The sequence below is a fragment of the Sarcophilus harrisii genome, chromosome 4, assembly GCF_902635505.1.
Source record: "Sarcophilus harrisii chromosome 4, mSarHar1.11, whole genome shotgun sequence".
In the NCBI taxonomy this organism is placed as follows: domain Eukaryota; kingdom Metazoa; phylum Chordata; class Mammalia; order Dasyuromorphia; family Dasyuridae; genus Sarcophilus; species Sarcophilus harrisii.
This window is the reverse complement of record NC_045429.1, coordinates 278,438,841-278,466,444: the sequence shown is the minus strand read 5'-3', so window position 1 is coordinate 278,466,444 and position 27,604 is coordinate 278,438,841. Positions and strand designations below refer to the sequence as shown.

At 36.4% G+C, this 27,604-nt stretch overlaps 1 protein-coding gene across 1 annotated transcript in view; it reads left to right on the top strand.

Moving 5' to 3' along the window:
• The window catches only part of TBC1D22B (TBC1 domain family member 22B), a 93,958-nt gene extending 70,245 nt beyond the window's left edge, over positions 1-23,713 (top strand). Inside the window, exons 9-13 of the mRNA XM_031964945.1 lie at positions 3,584-3,690; positions 6,361-6,436; positions 9,642-9,769; positions 10,709-10,804; positions 21,328-23,713. Of these exons, the coding sequence (XP_031820805.1) occupies positions 3,584-3,690; positions 6,361-6,436; positions 9,642-9,769; positions 10,709-10,804; positions 21,328-21,456 (536 nt within the window). The 3' untranslated portion in view covers positions 21,457-23,713. The remainder of the gene's footprint in view (positions 1-3,583; positions 3,691-6,360; positions 6,437-9,641; positions 9,770-10,708; positions 10,805-21,327) is intronic.
• The last annotated feature ends 3,891 nt before the right edge of the window (positions 23,714-27,604 follow it).

Genomic DNA, 27,604 nt, shown 5'->3' with positions numbered 1-27,604 from the left:
CCTTCCCTCCCTCCTTCCTTCCCTCCTCCCTTCCTTCCTTCTCTCCTTCCTTCCTTCTCTCCTTCCTCCCTTCCCTCCTTCCTTCCTTCTCTCTTCCCTTCTCTCCTTCCTCCCTTCCCTCCTTCCTTCCTTCCTTCTCTCTTTCCTCCCTTCCCTACTTCCTCCTTTCTTTCCTTCTTCCCTTCCCTCCTTCCTTCCCTCCCTTCTCCCTTTCTTCCCTCCTTCCTTCCTTCCCTCCTTTCTTCCTTTCTTCCCTCCTTCCTTCCTTTTTTCCTTTCTTCCCTCCTCCCTTCCTCCCTCCCTTCCTCCTTCCCTCTCTCCCTTCTCTCTCTCCCACATTATTGAGAAGAGATAAGTTTATTGTGTATCTAATTTATATTTTAATGTATTTAACTTCTACTGGTCATCCTGCCATCTGGGGGAGGGGGTGGGGAGTAGGAGGTGAAAAATTGGAACAAGAGGTTTGGCAATTGTTAATGCTGTAAAGTTACCCATGCATATAACCTGTAAATAAAAGGCTATTAAATTTAAAAAAAAAAAAAAAAAAAGAGAAGAGATAAGTCTATTGAAGTTGTTCATCACACATAATCTTGTGGTTACTGTGTACAGTTTTTTCTTGGTTCTGCTCACTTCACTTAAGATAAATTCATGTAAGTCTTTCCAGGGTTTTCTGAAATCAGCCTGCTCATCATTTTTTATAGAACAATAATATTCCCTTACATTCATATACTATAAGTTATTCAGCCATTTAAAGAAATGTTATTTACAACTCTCCCTACTCATTCCCATCAGATATCTAGATAATTTAGTATTTTGTGTTCTCTTCTCGTGGAATCTTATTCAATTCCCCCCAGTGATTTTATACAGAATAGAAATTTAATAAATACTACTTCTTTTTCTTGCTGAGGTCATTGGGGTCAAGTGATCTGCTCAGGATCACACAGTTACAAAGTATTAAGTATCTTGAGTTCAAATTAGAACTCGGGTCCTTCTGACGTCAGGACCAGTACTCTATCCACTGCACTATCTAGCTGCCCCTTAGTAAATACTTGATATTAATTATGAATAAAAAGCTACAATTGATTAATAATTTCTTTATAACATGTTAAAATTAAATCATCCTTTACTTCTTATTGCATTCAGTTCTAGATTATTTAGTTTATATTTCATTTGTTTGGTCTACTTGTATATCAGAGGTCCTGCCCAGTTCTGGAAAGATTAAAGTCTCTGATCTCATGAAGATCCATCTTTTCCTGTAATGGAATATGCTCAGTTTTGCAAGATAACCAATCTTGGAGTACAGGCTATTTTCCCTTACAATACATTTCTTTTTTTGTCCTCATTCCATAGACTTTTATTATTTTTTTCTTTGTCAGTAACCTATGGATTCTACAAAGTTCTGCCTTTCTTTTTGCTGTTTTTAATACTTATAGGAAGTTTTCTTGTATAGTTTTTTAGATGTGGTATCCAATGCTCTTTTTTCTTCTTCTGTCCCTCTAATTTTTTTTCTTTTTGAACCACTTCTTTATTATTGAGTTTTTTTTATTATCCTTTGTCAGTTCTTTTATTCATCTTGCTAAATTTTTCCTTTAGCTATCTTTTTACTTACGTTATACATACCCCATTTTCTTTTTTGTCTTTCAATTGTAATTCTAAATTATTTTTGAGGTTCTTGTAATAAATTTATTCCTTTCTCTAGAGGCAAATTCCTTGTTGTAATTTTGTTCTTTTTTGCTACAGACTTGTTCTTGCTTTCTTATACCCCATTACATTTATTCATTATTTTAGCAGCTATGTTTTTGCTTATTCATGTATCTTTTTTTGTAATGTTTCCTTTAAGAATTTCTTTTTCCTTTTCCTTTTTTAAAAAAATTTTGCTTTATTTGACATGTATATTATTGTTTTAAGGATATGGGTTTAGGCATGACTACTTATTCCACTAGTTGGAAAGGCATTTAAATGCCTGGATTTAAATATACTTTAAATATAGCAGATATTGGCCACTAAATGGTGGCAATAGATAGTGTTGGCCCTGAAGGCAGGAAGACTTCCTGAATTATCTGACTTCAGACACTTATTAGCTGTATGATTCTGGACCAGTCATTTAACCCAGTTTGCCTCAGTTTCCTCATCTGTAAAATGAGCTGGAGAAGGAAATAGCAAATCCACTCCCATTACCTCTGCCAAGAAAACCCCAAGTGGTGTCACAGAGTCCAATATGACTAAAAAAAAAATGATTGAACAAAAGATAGTTAAATGTCTGTTACATTATTTAAAGAATAAGTGTACTTAGGAAATAGGACTTGAAAATTTTGAACAACTATATATTATCTGCAATAAGCTGTGCCAATATGTATGCAATAGTATGTGCCAGGGGTTGTCAGTCTGGGTAAGGAAGAAGAAAGGCTTTCTCATTATCGCTGCTTCTTCCTCAGAGTTAGGAGAGATTATACCTTAAGATTGTGGAGAGAAATACCTGCATATTCATTAATTTGGGTGGGGGGAGCCAATTGGGGTTAAGTGATTTGCCCAAGGTCACACAGCTAGGAATTGTTACGTATTTGAGACCAGATTTGAACTCAGGTTCTCCTGACTTCCAGGCTGGTGCTCTATCGACTGCTCCACCTAGCTGCCCCTAATTTTCCTTTAATGTTAGTGGTTTATCACAAGCAATTTGTTTGGCCTAACATGAGGCAGTAGAGTATAGTGGGTTGAGAGCTAAGCTTGGAGTAAGGAAGATGGAGTTCAAATCCTGCCTCTGTTACTTACTGTCAGTCAATAACACTCATTAATAATGTGCCTAGTATATATGTATGACTCTCAGGAAGTCACTTACCTTTGTGTGCCTCAAACAACTCCTTGAGATTTTTTTACTAAGTTAGAGTTTAGTGTACTTTATTTTCATAGAGGAAGATAGAATAAGAGGTGACTTGCCTCTTTGTAGTGTGTGGTCTGTTCATGTCAGGTGGACTTTGGATCTAAAAATATCTTGGGTAATGAAGCTCAGTGTCACACAGCCATCATCTACTTTGACCGACAAAGTTGTCAAATATAGATTAGGGAAATTCCTCAATAAAGATAGTCTTGTACTAACTAGTTAGATACTAACCATTTAGCAAATTCTTTCAGAATGCTTAGAGAAGAATGATTTTCTTTTCACAGCAACTGCCGTCATGTGACAATGGCACTCTCCAAATGTTTGAAATAAATGAATATTTTTCCAGAATTCAGGACATTATAGTGTTCATCTGTTCAAATTAAATGTGTAGTATTTTCTTTTTAAACTTTCAAAACTTAAATTCTTTATTTTAAATAAATAAGAGCTAAAATTGAATATTCTGTATCTCTTAGAGAAAGGAAGAGCTGTGCTAGGTCAGAGAGGGTCAGCATGGAAATGGGCCTGTAGTGGCATAGTCCATATGTGTCCTTGGAAAGAAAGGTGTAAGCCATCTTATTTTAATTAATGGGCTAGTGTGGTTGTCCCCTATACTTAAGGACCCCAATGAAGACACTAGATTCTATCTCTCTCTCTCTCCATTTTTTAGATAAGTCCTCTGGACTCTCTTCACCTTTTGTTTTACAGAAGAGGATGTGGAGAACTTTGATGTGACAAACTTGTCTCAAGATATGCTACGAAGTATTGAAGCAGACAGTTTTTGGTGCATGAGTAAGCTGTTGGATGGCATACAGGTGAGCTTTCCCTGGGTCCCAGTCAGGATGACATGCTTCTGCTACTTATTATTCTTTCCTTCCTGTGAGTGTTCTTCCTTTTCATTCAGGGTCACCACTTCATCAAAGCTCCTATTGCTCTCTTCCTCTTTTCATCAAAATAAAACAACTTCAGAAAAAAAGAATAGTTTACCTGATATGGAACTCTCCACATACTTTTTTCTATCCTGACGACTTCTAACATTAGAGACAAAGGCAGTCAGTCCTGTCTCACTAAGGCCATCCCTTTTTAGGGCCAATTCCCCTTTTCTCTTTTACAAATTGTCATATTAGCTACCAGTCTTTTGCACATAACCCAGATTCAGGCCTGCCTTCATCCCTTCCCAATTCCTGATCCAACAGCTAGATCAACCTCTTTGTTGATTGAGCATTGCTGACCCAACTACTCCTAGCTAGGGTCTTTAATTGTCAGTGGTGAATTGGCCTCTCCCATCAAATTGTAAGGAAGAAGAAAGATTGGAGGATATGAAAGAGAAAGTAAGACATGATCAATAATGAGGTCAGTCCTGAAGTTCTAACTTCAGAATATTTGGCTCACTAGCTCCTCTTCATGTAAATCATGGCTGTCCATAACAAAAAGAACTTGAATTGCACTATGTCATTGGGTCAGAAATGAGATTGGGAGAGAGAAAAATCTGCTTTTTGCTTTGCTGTTGCTTCTGTTGATCTACCTTCTAAATTGGACCAGCAGAAAACATAAGATAAGCTGAATCAACCAGTTCCACTGATGAACTGGGGACCATTTGTCCTCATCTTTACTTCAGCATCTTTTTCTGTGCCACCATGGTCATTTTCCCTCTTTCCTTATCCTCTGCTTTCCAAGTCTTGCTATAAACAGGTTATTAGACTGTCTTTTTGATCCACTTTCTGTCTTTCCAATGTCTCAAACCACAATACTCTTCCCTATTACTCCCTATATGTGTTATCTCCTTAAAGACAAAGACAATCCTTCTTTTGTATCTATACCCCTGGGTTCTTACTATATATATATATGTAATTTTTTTTCATTCATTCATTTGTTCATTTTAGTTTTGACTTCAGCCTTGCATTTCTTTGTATCCATAGCCAAATTACTTATAGGGCTTAGTTTTTCCAGTTACAAAATAGTATCTAACTTCTTCCCCCATTGTGAGTATAGATAAGCAATAATTCTTTAAAAAAAAAAATTTCAAAATGGGATTTAAATAAGGAGAAGCAACCAGGAAGATCTGGGTTCAAGTCCCATCTCTAACATTGGTTGACTATGTGACTTGCTATAATTCTAGATAATATTCTAGACAGATCTCTGACACTCAGTTGCAAAGAAGGTGCATTGGTAGAAGGAGAACTCTAGAATGAGTTCCCTGTACCAAATTCCAGGTATGGTCTGTATCTCCTATTTAGATAAGAAGCAATATTATGAATGGCAACTACCCTTTGGGTCATGATGCCCTGAACTCATCTGTCAGTATTCTGGGCAGTTACTTAAGACTATTAGATGCAGTCTAACTGCTCTTTGGTTTTAATGGAGGGAGTTTCAGCAGCCAGAGTTGAATACAGTGATGAAATCATAAGACCACACTCTCTCATTCTTCCTCTCTCTTCTCCCAGTATGTGTATGTATATTAAGATGTATCTAAGATTTATAAGTATTTTCACAGTTCTAGAAGAGAGGGGGGTAAATGAGGGCTAGAGCAGCAAGGTAAGGTTTCATGTATGAAGAAAGACTTAATTCTGAACCATTGTGGGTATATATGAAAATTGGAATAAAGACAGTTTATGAACATTAGTACTAAAATATCCATGAGTAAGAAATCTTTGTTGGAAAAGAGTTATAATCCATCATGGCAAGCTGGTACTGCACTTCTTAGTATGCCTAGATCAGAGTAATGCTTTTATTAATGCTCAAAAGGATTGTCTTTTTCAGTCTTGATTGCAGGAACATAGGAGTACAGCATAGGTGATAAATGTTTGATACCATACCAAACAGATGCTTGAGCCCAGAATTTTATCTTCCCAAAAATTCAGTGTAACACACCTATCTTTTACAATAGAATGATACTATGATTCATCATTGATTTAACTATGACAGTGATAGAACGTAGGCAGTGATATGAGTCGTCTTAAATTTCTTCCATTATAAAATTAATGAGTTGGACTAAATGGTCTGTAAGAAACTTTACAGCTCTGACTTTCTGAGTTCCAGTGGTTCTATAAAGAATGAAGCAGGATTTGAGTAGATGGAAAGACAGGTGAGGAATCAGTATCAGAAAAAAAAAACACAGAAGAGAGAATGAGCAGTGTCTGCTATTAAAACATTATCTTTTTAATCTTCTAAATCATCACTCTGAATCCAAACCTTCTTTTCCTCAAACTTTATTTCCTTTCCTAAGTTCCTTATTAACATATTTTTTCCTTTCCTTTATTTGCCCTAAGCTACATCAACAGATAATGCTCTGTATTACATTGTTCCCAAGAAAACTCCAATTGATTTTCAGTAGCATGGTTTGGGATGATGAAAATCTGAATACATGTTTTATTTAAATCGCAGCAGCACAATGTATATTGTAATCTGTTTTTTTTTTTTTCCTTGAATGGTGCTGTACCCAGCAGTACCCAGATCTCCTTTAATCTTGAATTGTGTCATTGTAGGATAACTACACCTTTGCTCAGCCAGGAATCCAAAAGAAAGTCCAAGCACTGGAAGAGCTGGTTAGCCGGATTGATGGTAGGTCCAAAGGAGACTGGATTTCTGTCCTAACTAATCAGTTTTAACATCACCCCCCCCTGTGGTTGTCACCCTTTCTTAATTTTCATCATCATCTTCATCATCATCATCATCATCAATGATGCCATTATCCTATTGTTCCTCCAAGCTTATAGTGCTGGTGGCATGACAAGACTCTTTTCCTTTGTTTTCTGTTACATATTTCTAAAAATTCTTTTTTTTTAATTCTTTCTAATAATTTAGTGATACCTTTGTCATCATATCACAATTATTTTTTGGACCCAAACTCTCTCAAAGTGTGCTCTTCATTGCAATGACAGGACTGTAAGCAAGAAATGGAAGCAATCAAAAACAAACAAACAGAAGTAATCCAATGTTTGATAAATTGAAGAACATAAATCATCAGAGGAAGGACTACCTTTGTGACTAAAACAAAAACAGACAAGCCAAAAAAAAAAAAAAACCCAAACCCACACCATTCCATGAACTCCTAAAAAATTCTTAGCCTTCAGTATTTCTTAGACATATTTCTTCCTATCAAATTCCATCGTCATGACCAGGGTCTATGTCTTATTCATTATATATCTAGTTGACTAACTTTGTCCTAACAGATCTCTCTACCTCATACCCTTTTCTCTCTAAGGCAGTCAATACATAGCTATTTTTTTCTTTTCTTTCTTTTTTTTTTTTTTTTTTTTTTGATGCTTTCTTTTTTTATTTGATTACTTGTACTTTCTACTGTCTCCCTTCTCCTCATCTCACAATAGAACCCCACCCTCATAACAGTAAGTGAAGTGAAGTAAAACAAATCAATATATTGGCCATATCTGAAAATATATACATTTATAGTTTGCTTTCTCTCTCTTGAGAAGTGAGAAGCATACTTCAGTCCTCTGAAGTCACCATTGGTCATTACCTTGAGTAAAGTAGAATTATCTTTCCAAAGCATAGCTGTATCATATCACCCTGCTACTTAGATATCTTTATTAGGTTCCAGTTACTTTTTACATCAAGCATATTTTAGCTTTGAGTCCTGTGATAATCTAATTCATGATTTGTGTAGAATTCAAAGTGATAGGAAATAGCCACTAAAATAATACTACTTTCTGTAATCCCAGTTAACATACTCTGAAGAAGAAAACCATAGTACTTCTGTATTTCGTTTCTGATGGTTTGTTTCTTTGTACTTCTTTTATATCTGTTGTTTATGGTTCCTTTTTGTATGTCTCCTCTATTACATCATTAGAACCATCAGGAAAGGGGAAGTAAGAGTTTTTTGGAGGATCAAATCATATAACATGTAAAATACTTCAAAGATCTTAAAACATCATACAAATATTAACTTTGACATTACTGTTGTTATTATATTGTATATCCTTTAAATGCCTAATACAGGCTCTCAAATGCACACTCAAAAAACTCTCCTGTGAATACCTGCTGGTATTCCAGGAATTCATTAGGATAAGTAACACTGTGAAGCCTCCTTCCATAACTGATTATCTGGGACCTGCTGAAGTGGGGTGGTCAACTTCTTAGCATTATGTTTGATGACAAAGGAGTAGTGTTTTAGAACAAAGATTTTTATTAGAGCTGTTAAATAATATTTGAAGACCAAAGGGAAGAAAAAGAGGGATCAGACACCTTTTTTATTTCTCTAGAATGCCAAACTTTTTTTGCTCTGTCTAAAAATCCCAAGGGATCGAAGTTAAGAGATGGATATGTCTATTATAGGAAAGTTCTTTCTGGTGGATGGAAATCTATTAATAGAATTGACTTTCTCAAGAAATTAAGTTCCTCTTCACTAGACGTATTTAGGCAGAGCATCATTAACCATCTCTCAGGCATACTGTAAAGGTTATTCTTCACCAAATCTGACATTAAATTAAATGAGCTCTGAGACCCTCTAAAATTCTTTGCTTTTTGAAAATAATCAGAAATTTCAAACAACTTCTTGATTACTTACCCAGGGGATTTACAAGTTATATCAGGCAATTAAAACTTTTGTTTTCCATTTTTACAATGAGATACCTATTCTGAGAGGAGGGTAATTATTAACACATGAGGTAAGTTTTTTGCATTTACTAAATAAACAACATGGGATATATCTCGTGGACGGTGTTAATGTGAAATAGCTAGGAGGAAAAATATTGGTATAGAATGAAGAGGAGGTAAGGTTCTTGCCCATCCCCAACTTCACAAGAGTAATGAAAATGAGCTACTTTTCCTGTTGGGATGAAGACTTGTTAATCCTCCACTCTTCATTTTCCCTCACTTATCAAGTCAATTCTATTTTTTCAGAATTTCTCAAATCCCTTATTCTCCATCCATAGTCACCAGCCTCATTTAGTCCTGTGTTATCTCACACCTGAACTACTGCAGTAGATTCCTAATTATTCTCCCTGCCTCAGGCCTCTTTCTTTTTGTCACTTCTATTTGCCTCAGTTTTCTCAACCGTAAAATGGGGATCATTATGACATCACTTACGTTGCAGAATTATTGTAAAGATCAAATGAGATAATAGTTGTAAAGGATTTAGCACAGTGCCTAGCACATAGTAGGCACCATATAAATATTTATCCTTTCTTCTTTTATAATCCAAGTTCAACATAGTTGAATGACATTCCTAAAGTACAGATGTAACCTTGTCAGTTCAAGGTTCAACCCATTTAAAAAAGTTCCAGTGACTCTCTCTTCTCTTTCAGATAAAGTACAGACTCCACATTTGCTATCTAAAAACCTTTACGATCTTCCTCCAGCCTATCTTTCCAGGCTTTTCCTCTCAGGAAGTGTATACTTACTGTTTGTTGCACGTAACAATCCATCTCTTGTCATTGTCTTTTTATAGGGTGTTCTTCATACTTGGGTCATATGTCCTTCTCACCTTCACTTACTAGAATCCCAAAGTTTCCTTCAAAGCTTAGCTCAAATTCTTTCCTGCAGAAGGCCTTTTTGGATCTTCCTCTGCTCCTAATGTTGCCTTCCCCTCAAATTACAAATTACTTCATATATATTTTCTGTTTACTTGTATGTGTAGATGTTTCTGCTGATAGAATATAAGTTCTTTGACATCAGAGACTTTTTCCCTGTGGGGCCCAGTATAATACCTAGTGCATAAAATTAAGTGCTTGTCAAATTAATTGTCAAATTCTTCAGACCCAGTTCCATAGGTTATACTGTTGAGCCCAATGGCATTTTCTTGTTTTAGAACAGGTACACAATCACTTCAGGAGGTACGAGGTTGAATATCTACAGTTTGCCTTTCGCTGGATGAATAATCTGCTTATGAGGGAGCTGCCCCTCCGATGTACCATTCGGCTGTGGGATACCTACCAGGTACAGAGACCTCCTATGTCATCTCTCTCCCCCCAGTGTCCCACTGAGGATGCAGCTTCTGTCTTCGTACTTCATGTCACTCCTCTAGTCTTAGATATTCTGTGCCTGCCCACAAGAAGTCCAGGTTCCTTTGGTCAGCATTCAGATCCTTCAGCAAGCCAACACTGCTAGTCTTTTCTGTGACTTCCGTTTTTATGACATCCAATATGAATGGCCATCTGCTATTATGTCCCTTGCCCCTTTATCACCTTTGTCCTTTTTGCTCATACTTTCTCTCTTATGACTAGAAAGTCCCCCGTCTACCTCATGTTGAACTCTGATCTGTTCTTTAATGTCCAACTCAAATGCCAGCTCCTCTATGAAGCATTATCTAATTTACCCATCTATGTCACACTTTGTTTTGTTTTGTGCTTATGTGATATTTTGTATCCTGATTAGATGTTTGTGTCTCATCCTATTACTCAATTATGAGATGTGTAAGTTTCAAAAATTGTTTTTTAATCTGAATTGTCTCCTCAGCATCAAGTATGGTGTCTCAGAACACCATATAGACAGTTAATTAAGATTAAATTGAATGTTTTTGTTAAGTAGCCGATTTGTGCTACCTGCACAAATTCAGAAGTATTTGGAATAATAATTTTCAGCAGAAATACATTCCTCCTTTCATAGTCAGATGTGAGTTCTGTATGTTGGTTTGTTTAGTTTTGCTGCTATTCTTTGTGATAAAAGTAGGGCAGGGTTAGTGAGGGCCAATATTGAGATATGTCTGTGGTGCAACATTAAAAAGAACTAATAAACTTTTTTAAAAGTCATATTCAGGCTACCCTGATGGAAAGGGTGATTATATGGCTTCTAGGTTAATGTATTTTAATCTAGGGAATAGTGGGACCTGGCATCTTCATCTAAGTTTGGGATGCTCTCCGATTTTGTTCTTTCTAGTCTGAACCAGAAGGATTTTCTCATTTCCATCTCTATGTGTGTGCTGCCTTCTTGATTAAGTGGCGGAAGGAGATCTTGGATGAGGAGGATTTTCAGGTAAGTAGATAGGAGTCTATCTTGGGTTTGGATGTTAAGTATTAGGGTTGTAGTACCACATCTGTGAGCTTGTAACAAAGATAAGAAAACTAGTTTATTAATTAGTATTTATATTTGATCCTACACACAGCTGGTCTATTGTAAAGATTTGCTTAATTACTTTTTAATCACTATGGCTACAGTGTATGATGTAATATTGCTGGAGGAGGCCATACCTCTTTACACCAGCAAGTAGATTCCAGGGTTGTTTGGGGAGACAGTGTCCTGGGTTTACAATACTACCTGTCATCCTTACTAGGGGTGTGATCCTGAGCAAGTCAGTTGCTTTTCTCAGTGCCTCTGTTTCCTCATTTATAAAATGGTAATTAGCCCTACCATACATAAAGCACTTTGCAAACCTTTAGATGTATAAATACATGAATACTAAATAAATACAAGCTATGATCATACTGTACTCTGCTCCAGCTAAGTGCTGCTGTTGAGGAGACAGATTTGAGAGAGATGAACTGAGGAAAGCAGAAACCTCTCATCCATGGGTGCCATCTGAAGCACCCAATACTACCTCAGAACAGATGGAGATATCTAACTCCAGAATCTGCATCCATTTGTGAACATATTCAAGAGAAACATGGAAGCTGTTTTTAAATATGTATATACCTAAGACCTCACCTAAGTGTGGGAATTTTTGTTATTGTGGACTATTTAACAAGGGAAAGATCCTTTGTAATCAGGAGTAGCGTTTGATCTCCCAGGAAAAGGACAGTTAGGCAAAAAAAAAAATGGCAGCAAGGATTTAGTAGGAGCTTAATATGTGCCTGGCCCTTTGCTAAGCCCTGGAGAGATGAATACAAGGAACTTACATTCCACTGAGGAAAGACTTCACAATGGAGCTTAAAGTAAGGGGGAAGGAAGGAGTTTTAAGTCCTGTATATCAGAAATACAGCCAAGAGGGAAATGAAGCTTGGCTGGCCTGGGCCTCTCCCCAAAATGGATGTCATGAAGAACTCACACATGGGAGAAGGAAGGATATTCCAAGGTGAGAAGACCACAGGGAAAGTTGGATGTTCAGAGTAAGAAGATCTGAAGAATATCCCAAAGGGGGATTTAAAAAAGGAGATTACCTGTTGCCTAGTGGATGGTGCCAGACAGGACCAGAGATTTTTCAGCAAAAAAAAAAAAGAACTTCATGCTAGATGGGAGCTTATGAAAGCTGTGGGAACCCAAGCCACCACGATAGTGATATTCCAGCAGTTCTACCAAAAGGATTTGTAAATAATTATGAAATTGAAGCAGAATTTAAAGAATATGTAAGTCCAGCAGGATGATTTCAGAAAGGCCTGGAGAGATTTACATGAACTGATGCTGAGTGAAATGAGCAGGACCAGGAGATCATTATATACTTCAACAACAATACTGTATGATGATCAATTCTGATGGACGTGACTCTTTTCAACAGTGAGATGAACCAAATCAGTTCCATTTGTTCAATTATAAATGGAATCAGCTATACCCAGCGAAAGAACTCTGGGAAATGAGTATGAACCACTTCCAATCCCTCTGTTTTTGTCCACTTGCATTTTTTATTTCCTTCACAGGTTAATTGTACATTATTTCAAAGTGTGATTCTTCTTGTGCAGCAAAACAAACTGTATGGATATGTGTACATATATTGTATTTAACATATTCTTTAACATATTTAACATGTCTTGGTCTACCTGCCATGTTGGGGAGGGTGTGGAGGGAAGGACGGGAAAAATTAGAACAAAGGTTTTGTAATTTGTAAATAAAAAGCTATAATATTTAAATTAATTATATATATATAAAATATTTAAAATCAAATAAAAAGCTAAATAATTTTTTTAAAAAAAAGAATATGTAGGTCCATGCTACAAAGGGAGGCCAAAGAACAGAGGGAACACAAAGATCCAAAAAGCATCTTTAGATTCTGACATCGCACCAATCAGGTACTGATTAATAAAGTAGGTGTTTTCAAGGCAGCATTTCCATTTCACTGAGAGGTGCTAATTTTGATGCTGGTATCACGAAGCTCGAACAGGGACCCACATGCAGAAGAGAAAGGGAAAAACAGCATCAGACCTATCCCAAATAAAGGAACCAAAAAAGAGAAAACAGACATTCATGTGATTCCAAGTCTGTTCTGGACATACTGCCAAGACTGAAACCTATTAATGAGGGCTCATAGCCACTGCCAGTGAGTGTTAAAAATAAATGAGGAATATTCTGGGATGGCCTCTTACCAAAAGTATGCTTTCAAATGGAGCCTGATATTGAGAATGTCATCTAATTTTATCCTTCTGAACCAAGCACAGACCCATTTCAAATATGATGAAGTGCTTTCCATATCATCTGTAGTGATGATAGATGATTCTTAGAAAAATGAACAGGTTTCCTGATATTGCTTTGGTCTGGCAGCAAGGTAGGAGAATAGCTTTTAGCCACATAGCTCTCAGGTGGCCATCTTGAGGAAAATGAAGACCAAGAATGGAAAATGGACAGTATATGGAAAATATTACTGGGGTTTGGAATCAGAAGATCTGAGTGTAAATTACTGCAACATAACATGCTCTGTGATTCTGAACCTTTCTCTGCCCTCTGTGAGCTTCAGTTGCTTCATCTTTTTATTGAGGAAGTTGGACTAAACTAACCCTGGAGATCCCTTCCAATTCTGAATCCTATGAAATGAAGATTCACTTTGGGGAGACTCTTGTGAAGTGCCCTTATGTAACAAAATATCCAATCACCCTTGTGGTAATATTAAAAAATTGGAATTAAAGTGAATGCCTATCAAATGGGAAATGCCTGTAAACCTTGTAATAGGTGAATGTGATATGACATTATTAGCAGTAAAGAAACCGTGAATATGAGAAATTAAGAAAAGCTTGGAGACACCTTCTGAAGTAATACAATAAAATTAAAACCAAAACATAATATAAAGTAAATGAAAACATGACCTCTCATAACATAACTCTCATAAGCAGTAGTGGTTTCAGAGAACAGATGATGACACATATTTGGTTCTTCTTCAAGAAGTGGGGAAGGAAGGGTCCAGAATGTGACATATGCTATTTGATGAAGAGGGTATTGGTTGATTTTACTGAGTTTTTTTCTGTGTTGCATTGGAGTGTTTAGTGAGGATATCATAGGCATATTACCAGAGGACTATGGTGGAAAAACATGAGGCATCAAGAAAACTTTCCAAAAATAGAATCTTTAAAAAGCAAGTTGAAGTTTAGAATTAGTAGATAATTCTCCTTTTCCTATGCTGGCTTCCTGACTCTCCCTCAGACTTCACAGTTGCTTATTTTGCTTGCCAGTTGGCATCTAAGTGCTTTCTATTTGCTTGGACTCTACTTGGGAGTATTAAGAAGAAGATAAAGCATATGATTTACTCCCATCCCCTCATTTTACACATGAAGACTTGGGACCCAGGGAGGTTGTGCCTTATCCTTGATCTTACAGGTAGTAAGTAACAAAGCTGGGACATGAACTTGTAAGGTCCTCCTCCACGAACCAAGGACCTCATTCTCTTTTCACTTCTTTCCTGAAAATGCATGTCTTGTAACTATGGAGGTAAACACTTCAACAAATAGAATGTGAAAGGAGGATTACATAGTGACTAAAGTAAGGAGAACCCAATAGCTAACATTGAGATTGCTAGACTGATATCTGGGACTCATTAAGTCATAGTGGTTCTAAATTTTCGGGTCCTGGGAGAAAGGTTGAACTCTACATTCTCCATGCATATAAAAAGTAAGATTTTAGATTTATCACAAATCTGAAGATTTTTGGAAATAAATGGAACTTGTAGAGGAATTTTAGTTTCCACTTGAACAAAATTTCTGGTACTAAAGCCACCTACTCCCCCTTTGGCTAAACTTGTCAAACTAATATTTGAGAAAAGTTTAATAGCTATATCAGGTTGATATTGGCCTCCCCTTCGATAGCTTAAAGGAAATTTGGTAAGATATTTGAAGAAAATGGTGCAACACAATTATACATCCACTTGATCAATTGGTAAATTGTCAGAAATAGCCAAACCAAAAATTTATAGAAGCTTCAATACTAATACCAGGTGCCTAAATAAAATAGGTGAAGTAAATTACTCAAAATTTCATGAAACAGTCTATATGCAATAATTAGTAACAGACAATGGAAGAGAGGAGGTTTTACCATTGAGAGTCATGGAGCTGGAAAGAATCTCAGAGAAACCACCTAATTCAACCTGTATCTGAAGAAGAACCCCTTATTCCCCCAGGAATTCAAGAAACCAGCATCTCTAACACATTCTATCATTTAGTCTCAACTTGAAATTTCCAGAGATGGGCAACTCACCAACTTTAGTGCTGGGCAACTCCAAAGGTGCAACCCATCCACTTTTAAACATGTCCAATGATTAATGAGTTTTTTCTTTTGTTGAGTTAGTTAACTGCTCTGTAACTTCCCATCAGTTAATTTAATTCTGGGCAAGTAAATCAAACCCTAATCCTCCTTCCAGGTGATAACTCCTCAGATTCTGCTAGGGGGCAAACTCTATAGGAAAAATAGAAATGGATAGACAAAAAGTAAGAGCAACATATACAATAGTATGGTAAGAATTGCTGAACAAAGGAAGTTCCTTGTGTTCAAATTCTGTCACTTAATAAAATTATGATAATAGAATGTTTTTTTGGACAGTTCTACTTCTAACTTAATTTGACATTTTAAATAAAAAAATTTGTAGAAACTGCAAAATTAATTCAAGTAGTAGTAAGTGTACCCTGTTTACTTCAATATCCACACATACATTCATATTGTCACCCTACCAAGAAATAGTAACTTCTTTTCTAAACTAGCTAATTTAGGATTTGTAAGGAAAGGAAATTGTTGAATTATGGACAAGACTTAGTCCAGATAGTGTCCATGGGTCTACTACTGTGTAATAATGACCATAGAACCAATTAAATTCAGTTTTAATATTGGGAAAGAGAAATTATTTCAAAAAGGGTTTGTCTTTATGAACTTTATGAACTTAGGGTGATTTGGTCATGTTGCATTTTTTTCTTTTGCTACTAAAATTCCAATTTTCAGCTATACTTCATGTTCCTGAGTGTGATCAAGAATACTTTCAGATTGCCTTTTACTCTGTATGCCTAAATCATTTCAACCCTCTCTTCTCATTTTGGTCTTGATGCTATCACCTACTTCAAACACAATTGATCTATAATAAGCCCCTTTGATAATCCAGCATTCAGTAAACATTTATTTAGAGCCTACCATGTGCCAGGCACTGTGCTAAGTAGAAGAGTTATAAAAAGAGGCAAAATATAGCTCCTACCCTCAAGGAGCTTACAGTCTAATGAGAGAGATAACATATAAACAAATATATGCAAAGCAAGCTATATACAGAATGAATAGGGAGTGATTGACAAAGGGAAGGCACTAGAATTAAGAGAGGTTGGGAATGGTTTCCTATGGAAGATGGAATTTTAATAGGGACTTTAAAGGAAGCTAGAGAAACCAGGAGATAGAGATTAGGAGGGAGAACATTCCAAGCATGGAGAAAATGCTTAGAACTGAGCAATAAGTGCCTTGTTTATGGAACAACCAAAAGACCGGTGTCACTATATCAAAGAGTAGGTAAAAATATGGAATGCTTCATAAATTTGAGTGTTGTCCTTGGGCAGGGTTCCTTATTGGAACTCATCTCTTTTCTAGTTAACTCCAGTTTTTCTTCATTTGCCTCTTTTTATCTAGTTTAGTTCTTTCCCCCCCTAAAACCACAGACCTGAATGCCTCTTCCTTTATTGTTGCTTTAGTCCCTGTCAAAGTCTGTTATAGTGGTTTTGGGACTTATAGGTCTTCACGGAAGAGACAGGTGAACTAGTGATATACTAAGGAAATGTAGGTTTCTTCTCTTCTCTCTCTCCTCCCCCCCTCCCCCCCCTTGGAGCATTTTATTTGTATACTTATTTTGTATCGTGTGTTTCATCTTTCATGACCCATGATGTTGAGTTTGGGAGCACAAGCTTAGGAACCGGACCATTTTTCTTGAACTTTAAATTGAAAATCAAGACTGAGACACATTACATCTATTTGTTTACTCTGCTTTATAACAATTTTTCTTGCTTTGTGATCATCTGTGATCTCAGATTCAATGATATATATATGTATTTATACAGTTATCTTGCTGCACAAGAAAAATCAGATCTAAAAGAAAAAAATAAAATTCAAGCAAACAGCAACAAAAGAAGTGAAGATGCTATGTTGTGGTCCAAACTCAGTTCCCACAGTCCTCTTTCTGGATGTAGATGGCTCTCTTCATCACAAGATCATTGGAACTGGCCTGAATCGTCTCATTTTTGAGAAGAGCCACATCTTGGATAAATTTCTAGAACATTATCTCCCAGTACCAAGTATTCCATCTCCATTTGGGAATTTCTGTAGTTCTGAAATAATTCTTCTCAATTCTCAATGTGATTTTTAGAGCTCACTTCAGACCATGCTCTACCTTTTATATGAGGAAGCTTGCTTTCTTTTTTATTTTGTCTACAATTATATCCAATGGAATTTCTCTTTCTATCTCTTGCTGCTGGGATTTGTTAGTAATATGTAATATTATATGTATATAAATATATAAATTTGTATACATATATAAATATGTATATTGTACATATGTATATATAATATGTAATAATGTATTGTACATATATTGTACATAATGTATTGTACATGTAAATATGTATATATAATATGTAATAATAGTAATATAAAAATGCTGATGATTTGTGTGGGTTTATTTTCTATCTTGCAATTACTAAAGCAGTTTCAAGTAGGTTTTTGAATGATTCTCTAGGATTCTCTAAATATATCATCATAATATCTGCAAAGAGTGATAGTTTTATCATCCTATTGCCAATTTCTAATTTCTTTTTTCTTTTCTTATTGCTAAAGCCAATATTTCTCATATAATATTGCTTGCTGATAGATGCTACTTATCATTTTAAGAAAACTTCCTTTATTCCTATGCTCTCTAGTGTTTTTAATAGGAATGGATACTCTATTTTTTCAAAAGCTTTTTCTACATCTATTGAGATTATCACATGATTCCTGTTAGTTTTGTTATTGATATGGTCAATAATGGCAATTGTTTCCTGATATTGAATCAGTCCTGCATTCCTGATATAAATCCCTATGTGAGGGAGATTTCTGATCCCTTCAGCTACTAATCTTCTCCCCCTGCAAAGAAGGAAAAAAAAAATTTATATGTGCTTATATATGTGTGTATTTTTTGTCCTCAATAGAGGTAAGCTTCTTGAAGACAGGGTTGTTTTACTTTTGTCTTTTGTATCCCCCATAATTAGCATAGCGCCTGGCACATTTGTTGTTGCTTAATCATTTCAGTTATATACAACTCTTCATGTGCCCATTTGGGATTTTCTTGGCAAAGATATCAGAGTGGTTTGCCATTTCCTTCTTCAGCTTATTTTTACAGATGAGGAAATTAAAGCAAATAAGATTGTGACTTGCTCCTTTTAGTGGGAACAAGACTTCCATTCCTACTGGAAATAAAAAGATCCCTAAAATATTTTGAATGGATATTTTGCCATCTGATAAAGATTCCCAAATCTTATAAACTCATTTACACTTCTTCTGAAAAAGATTTCAGTAATCTTTGGTACCTGTAAGTGAAAAGATGAGGTTTATCAGTAAAAACAACCCTTTTCCAGCCTTCAGTACCTAGTTATATATATTGTCTTGCTCATAATAATGTTTGTTTGTTTTTTCTTCATGGCAGTAGTTAACCACTGTTTGTTCATTTGTTTACTAGTCTTCTCATTGTTCTTTCTTCAAGAAGTCTGACCTGTAAAAGATTCAGTAATAACCTCTCCAGTTGTTAGGTTTCTAGCAAGACTACTTATTATTTTTGTTAATTTTTAAGTTTTGAGTTTGCATTGACTCTCTGTTAGTCCTTGGCATTATTTTTCATTTTTTAATGACTTCATCAAGACTGATGCAGTTTCATTGTGGGCTTTAATGGCCTTTGAAAAGCTTGACCTCTTCACACTCAATAGCCACCAAAATATCTATAACAAAAATTGAAAAATACTTTTTAAGAGCTGTAATTTTTGTATATTTTCTTTGTGTAGTATCCATTTTTTTAAAATCATAAAACAAAAGAGGAAGTTAAGTCCAGAAATAGCTAATATCTATGTTTACTTAGAACATAGTACATATGAAAGGGAATGACTTAAAATAAGCCTGCAAAGTTAGATAAAAGCTAGATTGTGTAAGGCTTTAAATTCCAGCCTGAGAAACTTTTATCTTATATTAGAAGCATTAAGAAGCCACTGGATATTTCTGGCAGGCGGGTGACCTTGTCAGCTTCTGAATGATGGTCTCATGTGTAAAACTTACCCAGACTGGAACAAAAAATAGAAATGAGAGGTTTTTGCATGGAAATGATTTATTGTGCAGGAGGGGCTTCCTTCTTTTTCTTATCTTGGTTATTTTTTAAAACTGAAGTTATCTTTTTTTGGTTTAGCAAATAATGTGGTAAGAACCTAATAGTCATTAAAATTTGGGAATGAATAGTAATTACAATGCTTTTAGCTGTCTTTTTAAAGTGCTTTCATATTGCTTCTAGGGAGGGCACCTTGTGACCTCTCTATTTTTAAAAAAATTACATAACTGTGGTTTGAGGTATTCAATATCTTATCTAGTTTCTTATAGTGGAAGAATGACAGGATAAGACTCAGGTACCAAATCATCTGACTTCTGATTTTCTTTAAAGTCAGGTAAACAGTGTGAACAACTTGCAGTATCTGCCCCAGCTCTGCTATTATTTATTAGCTATGTGGAGTCACATAGGAGTGAATCATTTAGTCTTTTGGAACCTCAATTCTTTCATCCGTAAAATGAGATGAATAATACTTTTACAACATATTTCATAGGGTTGTTGTGAATATAAAAGTAAAATGGTATATGTAAAATGGTTTGTAAAATTTAAAACTCTATGTAAATAACAATTATTAAGAAAATAAAAGAAAAAAGATGGGGGAAGATAGGACAAAAAGTAGTAAGGGTACTTCATTAAATTAAAACATTTACTAAGTTCTTGCTATGGATAGGTCTTAGGGAAAATGCAAAAGTTTATAGTCTAATGCCGGGATGCTTAACTTTTTTTTTTTCTTCCATGAATTTCTTTGTCAGTCTGATGAAACCTACAGATTCTTCAAAATAACATTCTTAAATGCATTAAAAATCTGAGTTCTATCCATCAACTTGAAGTTAAGAACTCCTACTTTTCTCTTTTTTGTAGTGACAAAGAATTGGAAATTGAGTGGATACCCATCAATTGGGGAATGGCTGAATAAGTTATGGCACATGAATGAAATGGAATATTATTGTTCTATAAAAAATGAGAAGCAGGTCATTTCAGAAAAGCTTAGAAAAACTTAACATGAACTAATGCTGTGTTGAAGTAAAGCAGAACCAAGAAAACATTGTACGTGGTAACAGCAAGATTATGTGATGATATGATTTTCTATGATAGACTTAGCTCTTTTCAGCAATATGGTAATCCAAGACAATTCCAATAGACTTGGGATAGAAAATGCCATCCTCGTCCAGAAAGAGAACTATGGAGACTAAATGCCAATTGAAGGATACTGTTTTTACCTTTTGTTGTTTGTTTACTTTTTCTTTCTCATTTTTCCCTTTTGTTCTGATTTTTCTTTCACAACATGAAAAATATAGAAATATGTTTAAAATGATTATACACATATAATCTTTATCAGATTTCTTATTGTCTTGAGGAGGGGAGGGGGAGAAAAATTTGGAACTCAGAATCTTGCAAAAATGAATGTTGGAAAAAAAAACTATGTTTACATGTAAATGGGAAAATAAAATATTTCTGAATTAAAAAAAAAAAAAAAACAAACAAACACATTATTCCTCCTCACACATTTTATGGTCCAAACTAGTTTTTCTGTGCCTTAGGTGACATTCCATCTCCATCTCTCTGCACTCTTTGTCCCCTGTTCAATCTCCCACTCCTTTCTTACGTTCACCTCTTGCAATCCCTAGTTTCCTTTAAAATTGAGACCATGCCCCAACTTCTGTGAAAAGATTTAGTTACTAATCCCCTCCCTCATTCCTGCAAAGAAGAAAAAAAATGTCCCTTGTAACTATTTTGTATATGCTTGTTATATGTATGTATTTCATCCTCAATAAATTGTAAGCTTCATGAGGCCAGGTACTGTTTCACTTTTGTCTTTGTATCTCCATCATGTAGCAAAGCACTATTCATGCAGTAGTTAATTTAAGTGAACTAAATTGTACTTTGGACCATAATTTAAAGGAAGTAGCAGGTGTCATTTGGTGAATGTAGAAAGGGAAACTTCTATGTTGTTTGGATGTTCTAAGCAGGAAAGATGATGAGATTTGTGGATGGGTCCTTAACAGTGAATTAGTGGGCCATCCTGTTTGGCATCCTTGTGTAATAAAACTTTCTTATATTTCAGGGTCTCCTCATGTTGTTGCAAAATCTACCTACAATACACTGGGGCAATGAAGAAATTGGCCTTCTCCTGGCAGAAGCATATAGACTGAAATACATGTTTGCTGATGCTCCCAATCACTACCGTCGATAGGTGCTGCCTCCATGCAGAGACCTGGACTTCCCTAATCACTGTGGCAATTGTTTGAGCCCTTGGATCCCAAGCCAGAAACCACTTCTACTGTAAAAAGCTCACATCAACCTAGGTCTTCACTATTTGTGTGCCTGTGCACCACTCCATGTCTCTGGATGTGTGTCTCTTGAACATCAGTATTCCTTGCTGTGTAGGTGGGCTCACTTCTGGGAGAGGGTGGAAAGGACAGTGCAGGATTGTCTCCTGCCAAGAGAGACTGACAAAACCAGGGGAAGCCTCAGGGCCTGTGCCTGTATGTGCCCCTGCTTTGCCTGGTTGTCTCTTGTTACCCTACTCTGGCTGAGTCCATTGCTCTTCAGACACAGCTTGATCTGACCACAGGTAAAAATGCCTTATGTTATTAAGACACATGATCTCCATCAGTCTCTCACCAACTCCACTCCGTCTGGCCTGTGCCCAATATTGGACAACTTTCTAGCACCATTTTTTATCAGTTGATAGATGCGTTGAGGCATAGAGCTTTCATTGAGAGTGTCTGGGAAATGCAGTGCATTTAAGGGCTGGGAACATTTATTTTCCCTTTATTCACCCACATGTGTGCATGTGTGTCCTACTGTGTGTGTATATCTCAGTTTGTGTGTGTGTGTGTGTGTGTGTGTGTGTGTGGCCCGTGTGTGTCTGTGTTTGCGTGCATGTCTGTATTGGCATGTGTGCATACCCTCAGGGCGAGACGTCCATTTGTGTCCAGACTAACCCCACCATAACCAGCTGTGAATGACCCAAATGAACAGGTATACAAGCAGCCCTTTAAAAAGGATGGAGGGGAGGGGAAGGAGAGAGACTTTTTGCCACCTCAGACCCTTTCTTCATCATAACACTCCTAGGCATTATGTGTATATTGTGTTCTTATGTATATGGGTAAAGATGTACAATATATGTCCTCTTTGTAGCAGATATGATTTTATATTTATAATGTGCACCCACGTTTGAAGCCAATCTTGGTCCAATGCAGTAGGTATTCTGCCAGATTTGGAAAGTAGAGAATTTTGCCTACGCACTAGCACGTTTGAAGTTAGAAGGGTCCTCTCCTAGCAAAATGCTGAACTCTAGATTTGGTTTTGCAGGCCCTCTGGTGGGAATGACTTTTGAAGAAAGGTTGTTCAGAGCCAGAGTGATTACAGGGGAGTAGGTTGTACTTCCTCTAATACCAGCCCTGGATATATATTTGTTTCTCACAGCTTCCCTTAATCCTCTTCTTCCTTCTTTACCTTGTTCTCCCTGTAGTTTCTGCTCTGCTCTTCATGCTTCTCTCCTAATCACTGGAGGTAGAACTCATTGAACTTCAGTACCCTCCCACAGACAGTGTCATAAACAGAGGATTAAATCCATGGATTTTAATTCCTCCCCTTCCTTTTGTATCTGGAGATGATTTTTTTTTCCCTTCTTAATCTTAATTCAGCATTTTATTCAGAATGGAAACTGTGACTGGTCAGTGCCAAGGGGAAAGGGAGGTGTGGTATGTGCCCTGGATTTTCTGGCTCTTACTCTCAAAAAGAGCTAAGTGTCACACCTCCCACCCCATCTCAGCTGCATCCCTCAGAACAGTGTGTTGTGGGGTTTGGGGATGGTTAATAGAGAACAGCAGTCTTCTTAGAAAACTGAGCAGTGTTCCCAGCAAATGACTCCCCCCATCTTCATTGCCAATTAACTCCAACTACTCTGGTACTGTGTTGTCTTCCTCATCTGGAGCTGTTTCTCAGGCATTCTTCATAGCCCTTTCCTCCCTCTTCCTGTGGCTTGGGCACCTCAGGTGATCCCAAAGGGAGGGGGGCTTGTCATCCTCTCTCAGCTGGACTAATTAAAGAAAGACACTTGTCTTCCCAAGTGGTGGTTTTATTTTTTTAGTTTTTATGTTTGTATGGGAAATTGTGGATAAAGTGAAAAAATTATAAATAAATAGTGAATTTCCTCCTCTATTTGCTGATTTTTCATCCCCAGAGATTATGAAAACTGGGGATTTAAGGACTTCTCTTCAATTCTTGGATTATGACACTATGAATATTAGTAAAATAAGAGGTGGAGATCCATTTTGGGTCCTAAGAGGAATTGAAAAGTCAACAAATACTTTGGGGCTTTAAACATGTTAATATAATCCTACAGAGTCTGAGCATTAAGATTTTTTTTTTATCTAGACAAGTTGTCCCTCATATTTTTGATAATGCACTAAATCAGTAAAAATGTTGATGCACATCCCTCAGCAGATGTCTATTTAGTTATTTATAAATTACCTATGTTATGTGCTTTATGAAATTTACACAAGAAACACTTAAAAAATAAGATAAAGATGTAATAACATTTGACCTCAAAAACAGTAGGAAACCACTGCAGTTTATTTAGAGAAGTGACATATGTAGATCTTCACTCACTCACTGTTGGCTGTGTGAAGAATGACAGGAAGTGAAGTGGAGATTTGAGGCAACAGAGCCAAAAGCACTTTAGCGGGCACTCAATCCAAACCTTTTATTTTACAGATAAAATTACACATATCCGGTAGGTATCTAAAGCAAGATTTGAAGTCATGTCTCCCTGACTCCTGAGGCCCTGAACAAGGGTGGTGGTTTTGTGAATTGGAACGGGGAGAGATGTAGAGATTGAAATGCTGTGATTTGACAGCTAATTGGATATTGGGACAGGAGGATGAGGGAAAGTGATGAGTCGAAGATATGATCGGGATCAAGATCCTGGACTAAGGATATCCTCAACAATAATAAGGAAGTTCTGAAGAAGAATGGGTTTTAAGGAAAGGTATTGAATTCTGTTTTGGACATGAGTATCCAGTACACAGATATGCTTGAGTTTACAAGCATATCCAGTATAAAATGTCTGATAGAAAGTTTATGATGTAGAACTAAAGTTCCCACATTAGGAAAGGTTAGGGCCAAATGACCTAAGAGTATTCAGCATAGAGAAGATAATGATTAAACTCATGGAAACTGATGAAGTCACCAGATAAGTGTATAGAGAAAGAGGAAAAGAGGATGCAGGACAGAGTTTTCCATTCCATGAAACATATGGGTGATGATCCAGTAAAAATGACTGAGGTAAAGTTCTATCAGACATGTAGGAAAAGACCAAAGTGTACTTCTGAGATGAGAATAATTATCCAAAAGAAGAAGGTGGTCAGTGGTGTCAAATGCAGAAAGATTTTTTTAGAAGAATGAAAATGGAGGGGGAAGGGGGAATCAGATTTGGCAATTAAGAAATTATTGGTAACTTTGAAGAAAGTAATTGCAGCTGAGTAAGGAAAAATCCAGAGTATGGTGGGATCCTTCTCAGGGATTCTGTCAGATTTTTTTCTCCTAACAACCTTCTTATAGAATATTCATAAAATTGTGTGCATTCCATCCACAATTACAATGGTTGTGTATCCCATAACTACTAATAGGTCCTTCTGGGAATATTTCCTAGTTTTGTGGGAATTTATAATTGAACCACATTGCAATTGAAGATAGGGCTTTCCTATATATATGTAGAAATTTAATGTCTAATTTCAGTGTGACTACACATCATCCCAGGAGTTTCCAGCCTTTCTCCAATGTCTTGTACCATGGATATTTTAAGAGAGTATGAAATATGGTAGATACTATCAAGATTTCCAGGACTGGCCTGAACATAGACTACAAAATATATTATGACTACAGTCTGATGGCTACCCATCTAGATTATTTGTAGAAGCTTCCCAGATTAATCACAGAGTAATGTATTTTTTGACCAGCTCTAAAACATGCAAGTCATAAAGAGGTTGAAAGGAGCTCTCTCCCCTCACCCCCCAATGAAACCTTAGATCTTTAAGTATATGAAAGTGTTAACATGTTCTCCTTTTGTGTTTGTATTTAGAGAGAGATTAATCTTTGAGATGCCAATGGAGAAAATAATGGGCTTACTATAATTTTTCCTCATATGCATTGATGCTATCCTTGTGCAGGAAGGTAATCATGGAGATGGCATTTTGGGGGCATCATCATAGCTAATGTTTATATAGCACTTTCTAGGTGCCAGATATTATGCTAAATGTTTTACAGTTATCTCATTGGATCCTCACAACCAACCTAAGAAGTAGGTGCTATTATGATCCCCATTTTACAGATGAGGAAACAGGTTAAGTGAGTTGCCCAGGATAACAACATCTAGTAAGTATGTAAGGCTGAATTTAACTCAAGTATTCCTGACTCAGCCAAGCCCAACATACTTATTTACTACAACATCTTGCTACCTAAATATGGGTGTTTTTGTCTGTATTGATGATACCAAGGTACGTATTCCAAACTAAAGGTGGCTGTCTCTGATTTGCAGTTTTACTAGTTTTCCAGTAATTGAGTTTCTACAATTAAACTTGGCCCCTCCTTCATCCTTTCACTCACCTGTGAAGAGAGAGCTTCTTCCATATTCCTCTTTTCTCCAGAAGCTATCCTAGCCAAGTCCAGATAATAATTCCCATTTACATAGCACTTTAAGCTTTGCAAAGCACTTTATTGTCTCATTTGAGATATATTTATTATTTCATTTGAAACTTACAACCTGTGAAGTAGGTGCTATTATCATATTTTTCAGATAGGTTCAGAGTTTTGGTGATACCTCAGAATCACATAATCAATATGTATCTGAGGTAGAATCAGAAACTGGCTTTTCTGAATTTAAGTACAGTGATATATCTATTGCCCTCTACTGTACCTGACTCATCTTGGCACATGTCTAATGAACAAGTAGCTGAAAGCAATAAAGCCTCAAGAACTGAAATGTTAGCAGAAACTTGATCTTTTCCAAATTCTTTTGTCTAATCTTCTTATGCTTAAGATAGAAGTGTTGGGGTTTTTTTTTGTTTTTTTTTTTTTTTTGACATCTCTATGGTTTTCCTTTAACCAGTGGGTCATCATGGAGTCTTCTGTGGGGAGGAATTCTGTTTACATGAGTGTCTGGTTTATGAGCAAGTATCCAACAAATTTTGATTAAGTTTCAACAAAGGTTCAACAAATATTCATCAGCTTTATGTGCAGGGTCCTATGCTAAGCACTGAAAACACAAAACCAAAAATGATAATTATGAAGAACAAGCATGGTTTGAAATAAGAGATACAAAAAGACATCCTCCTCCTACCCCTTCACAGAGATGGGAAATCCACCAGTATACACTGCACATATTTTCAGACTTCTTTGATCATTGGTCACTTATGCTGATTTTTTCCCCTTTTTTTCTTTTTATGTCCTTAAGAATATTATTTGTTATAGGACATCATGGTAATGTTAAAAAAGCCAAAACATCAATAAAAACTTATTTTTAAAAAAGTAACCAGTCCCACGCTCAAGGAACTTATATCTTATTGTAATACAAATGAATGAATGAGTGGGTGAATCATTTATTAGGTGCTGTTTATGTGTGGAGATTGTGCTAAAAGTAAGACAATCCTTGTTCTCAAGGATCTTTCATTCTAATGGAGAAACAGAACATAGAACTTTTCTGCTGCTATGTCGGAAAAGATTTCATAGTTCTTAGGGTACAAGAGCAAAGTAGATGGGTAGCCACACTTCTTTAATATCATTTCCACTGATGAAAACACCAGTTTCTAATATTGAACTATGTGATGATGACAAGAATGTTTTCTGAGTCTTCAAAAGATAACTGTGGCAGTACCCGAAGGAGCAGATACCAGGCTGCATCTCCATAGGGTGGTTTCTCAGGATGCTTAACTGTCCTGAGCTAATTATTCCCATACTTCCTAGGTTTGGGGTACTTCTTTGGTCTCTGTGGGGGAGGTAATGGTCAAAATAGTGGTGATGGTTTGATTTGTCAGGTACGTGCTACTTGTCTCGTGCAGCTCTCTCATCTGCCTGGTATGGGAAGTAGGTTGGCAATTTGTGGAAATGTCTGGCCCCCTCTCAACAGGAGTTGCTTCCTCAAATGATGGCCTTGAGAGCTGGACTGGAATCAGGCTCTGTGGTCTGTTAGTGCTGCAACCCCCTGGGTTTCTATATCTATTCACCTATTGGTGGTTGGTGATCAACAGTTACTGCTGATGGTGAGGGGGAAGGTGGATCGCTTTCTTTGCAATAATTCCTCCCCTCAACAATTGTGGAGCTGGAATTGGATATGG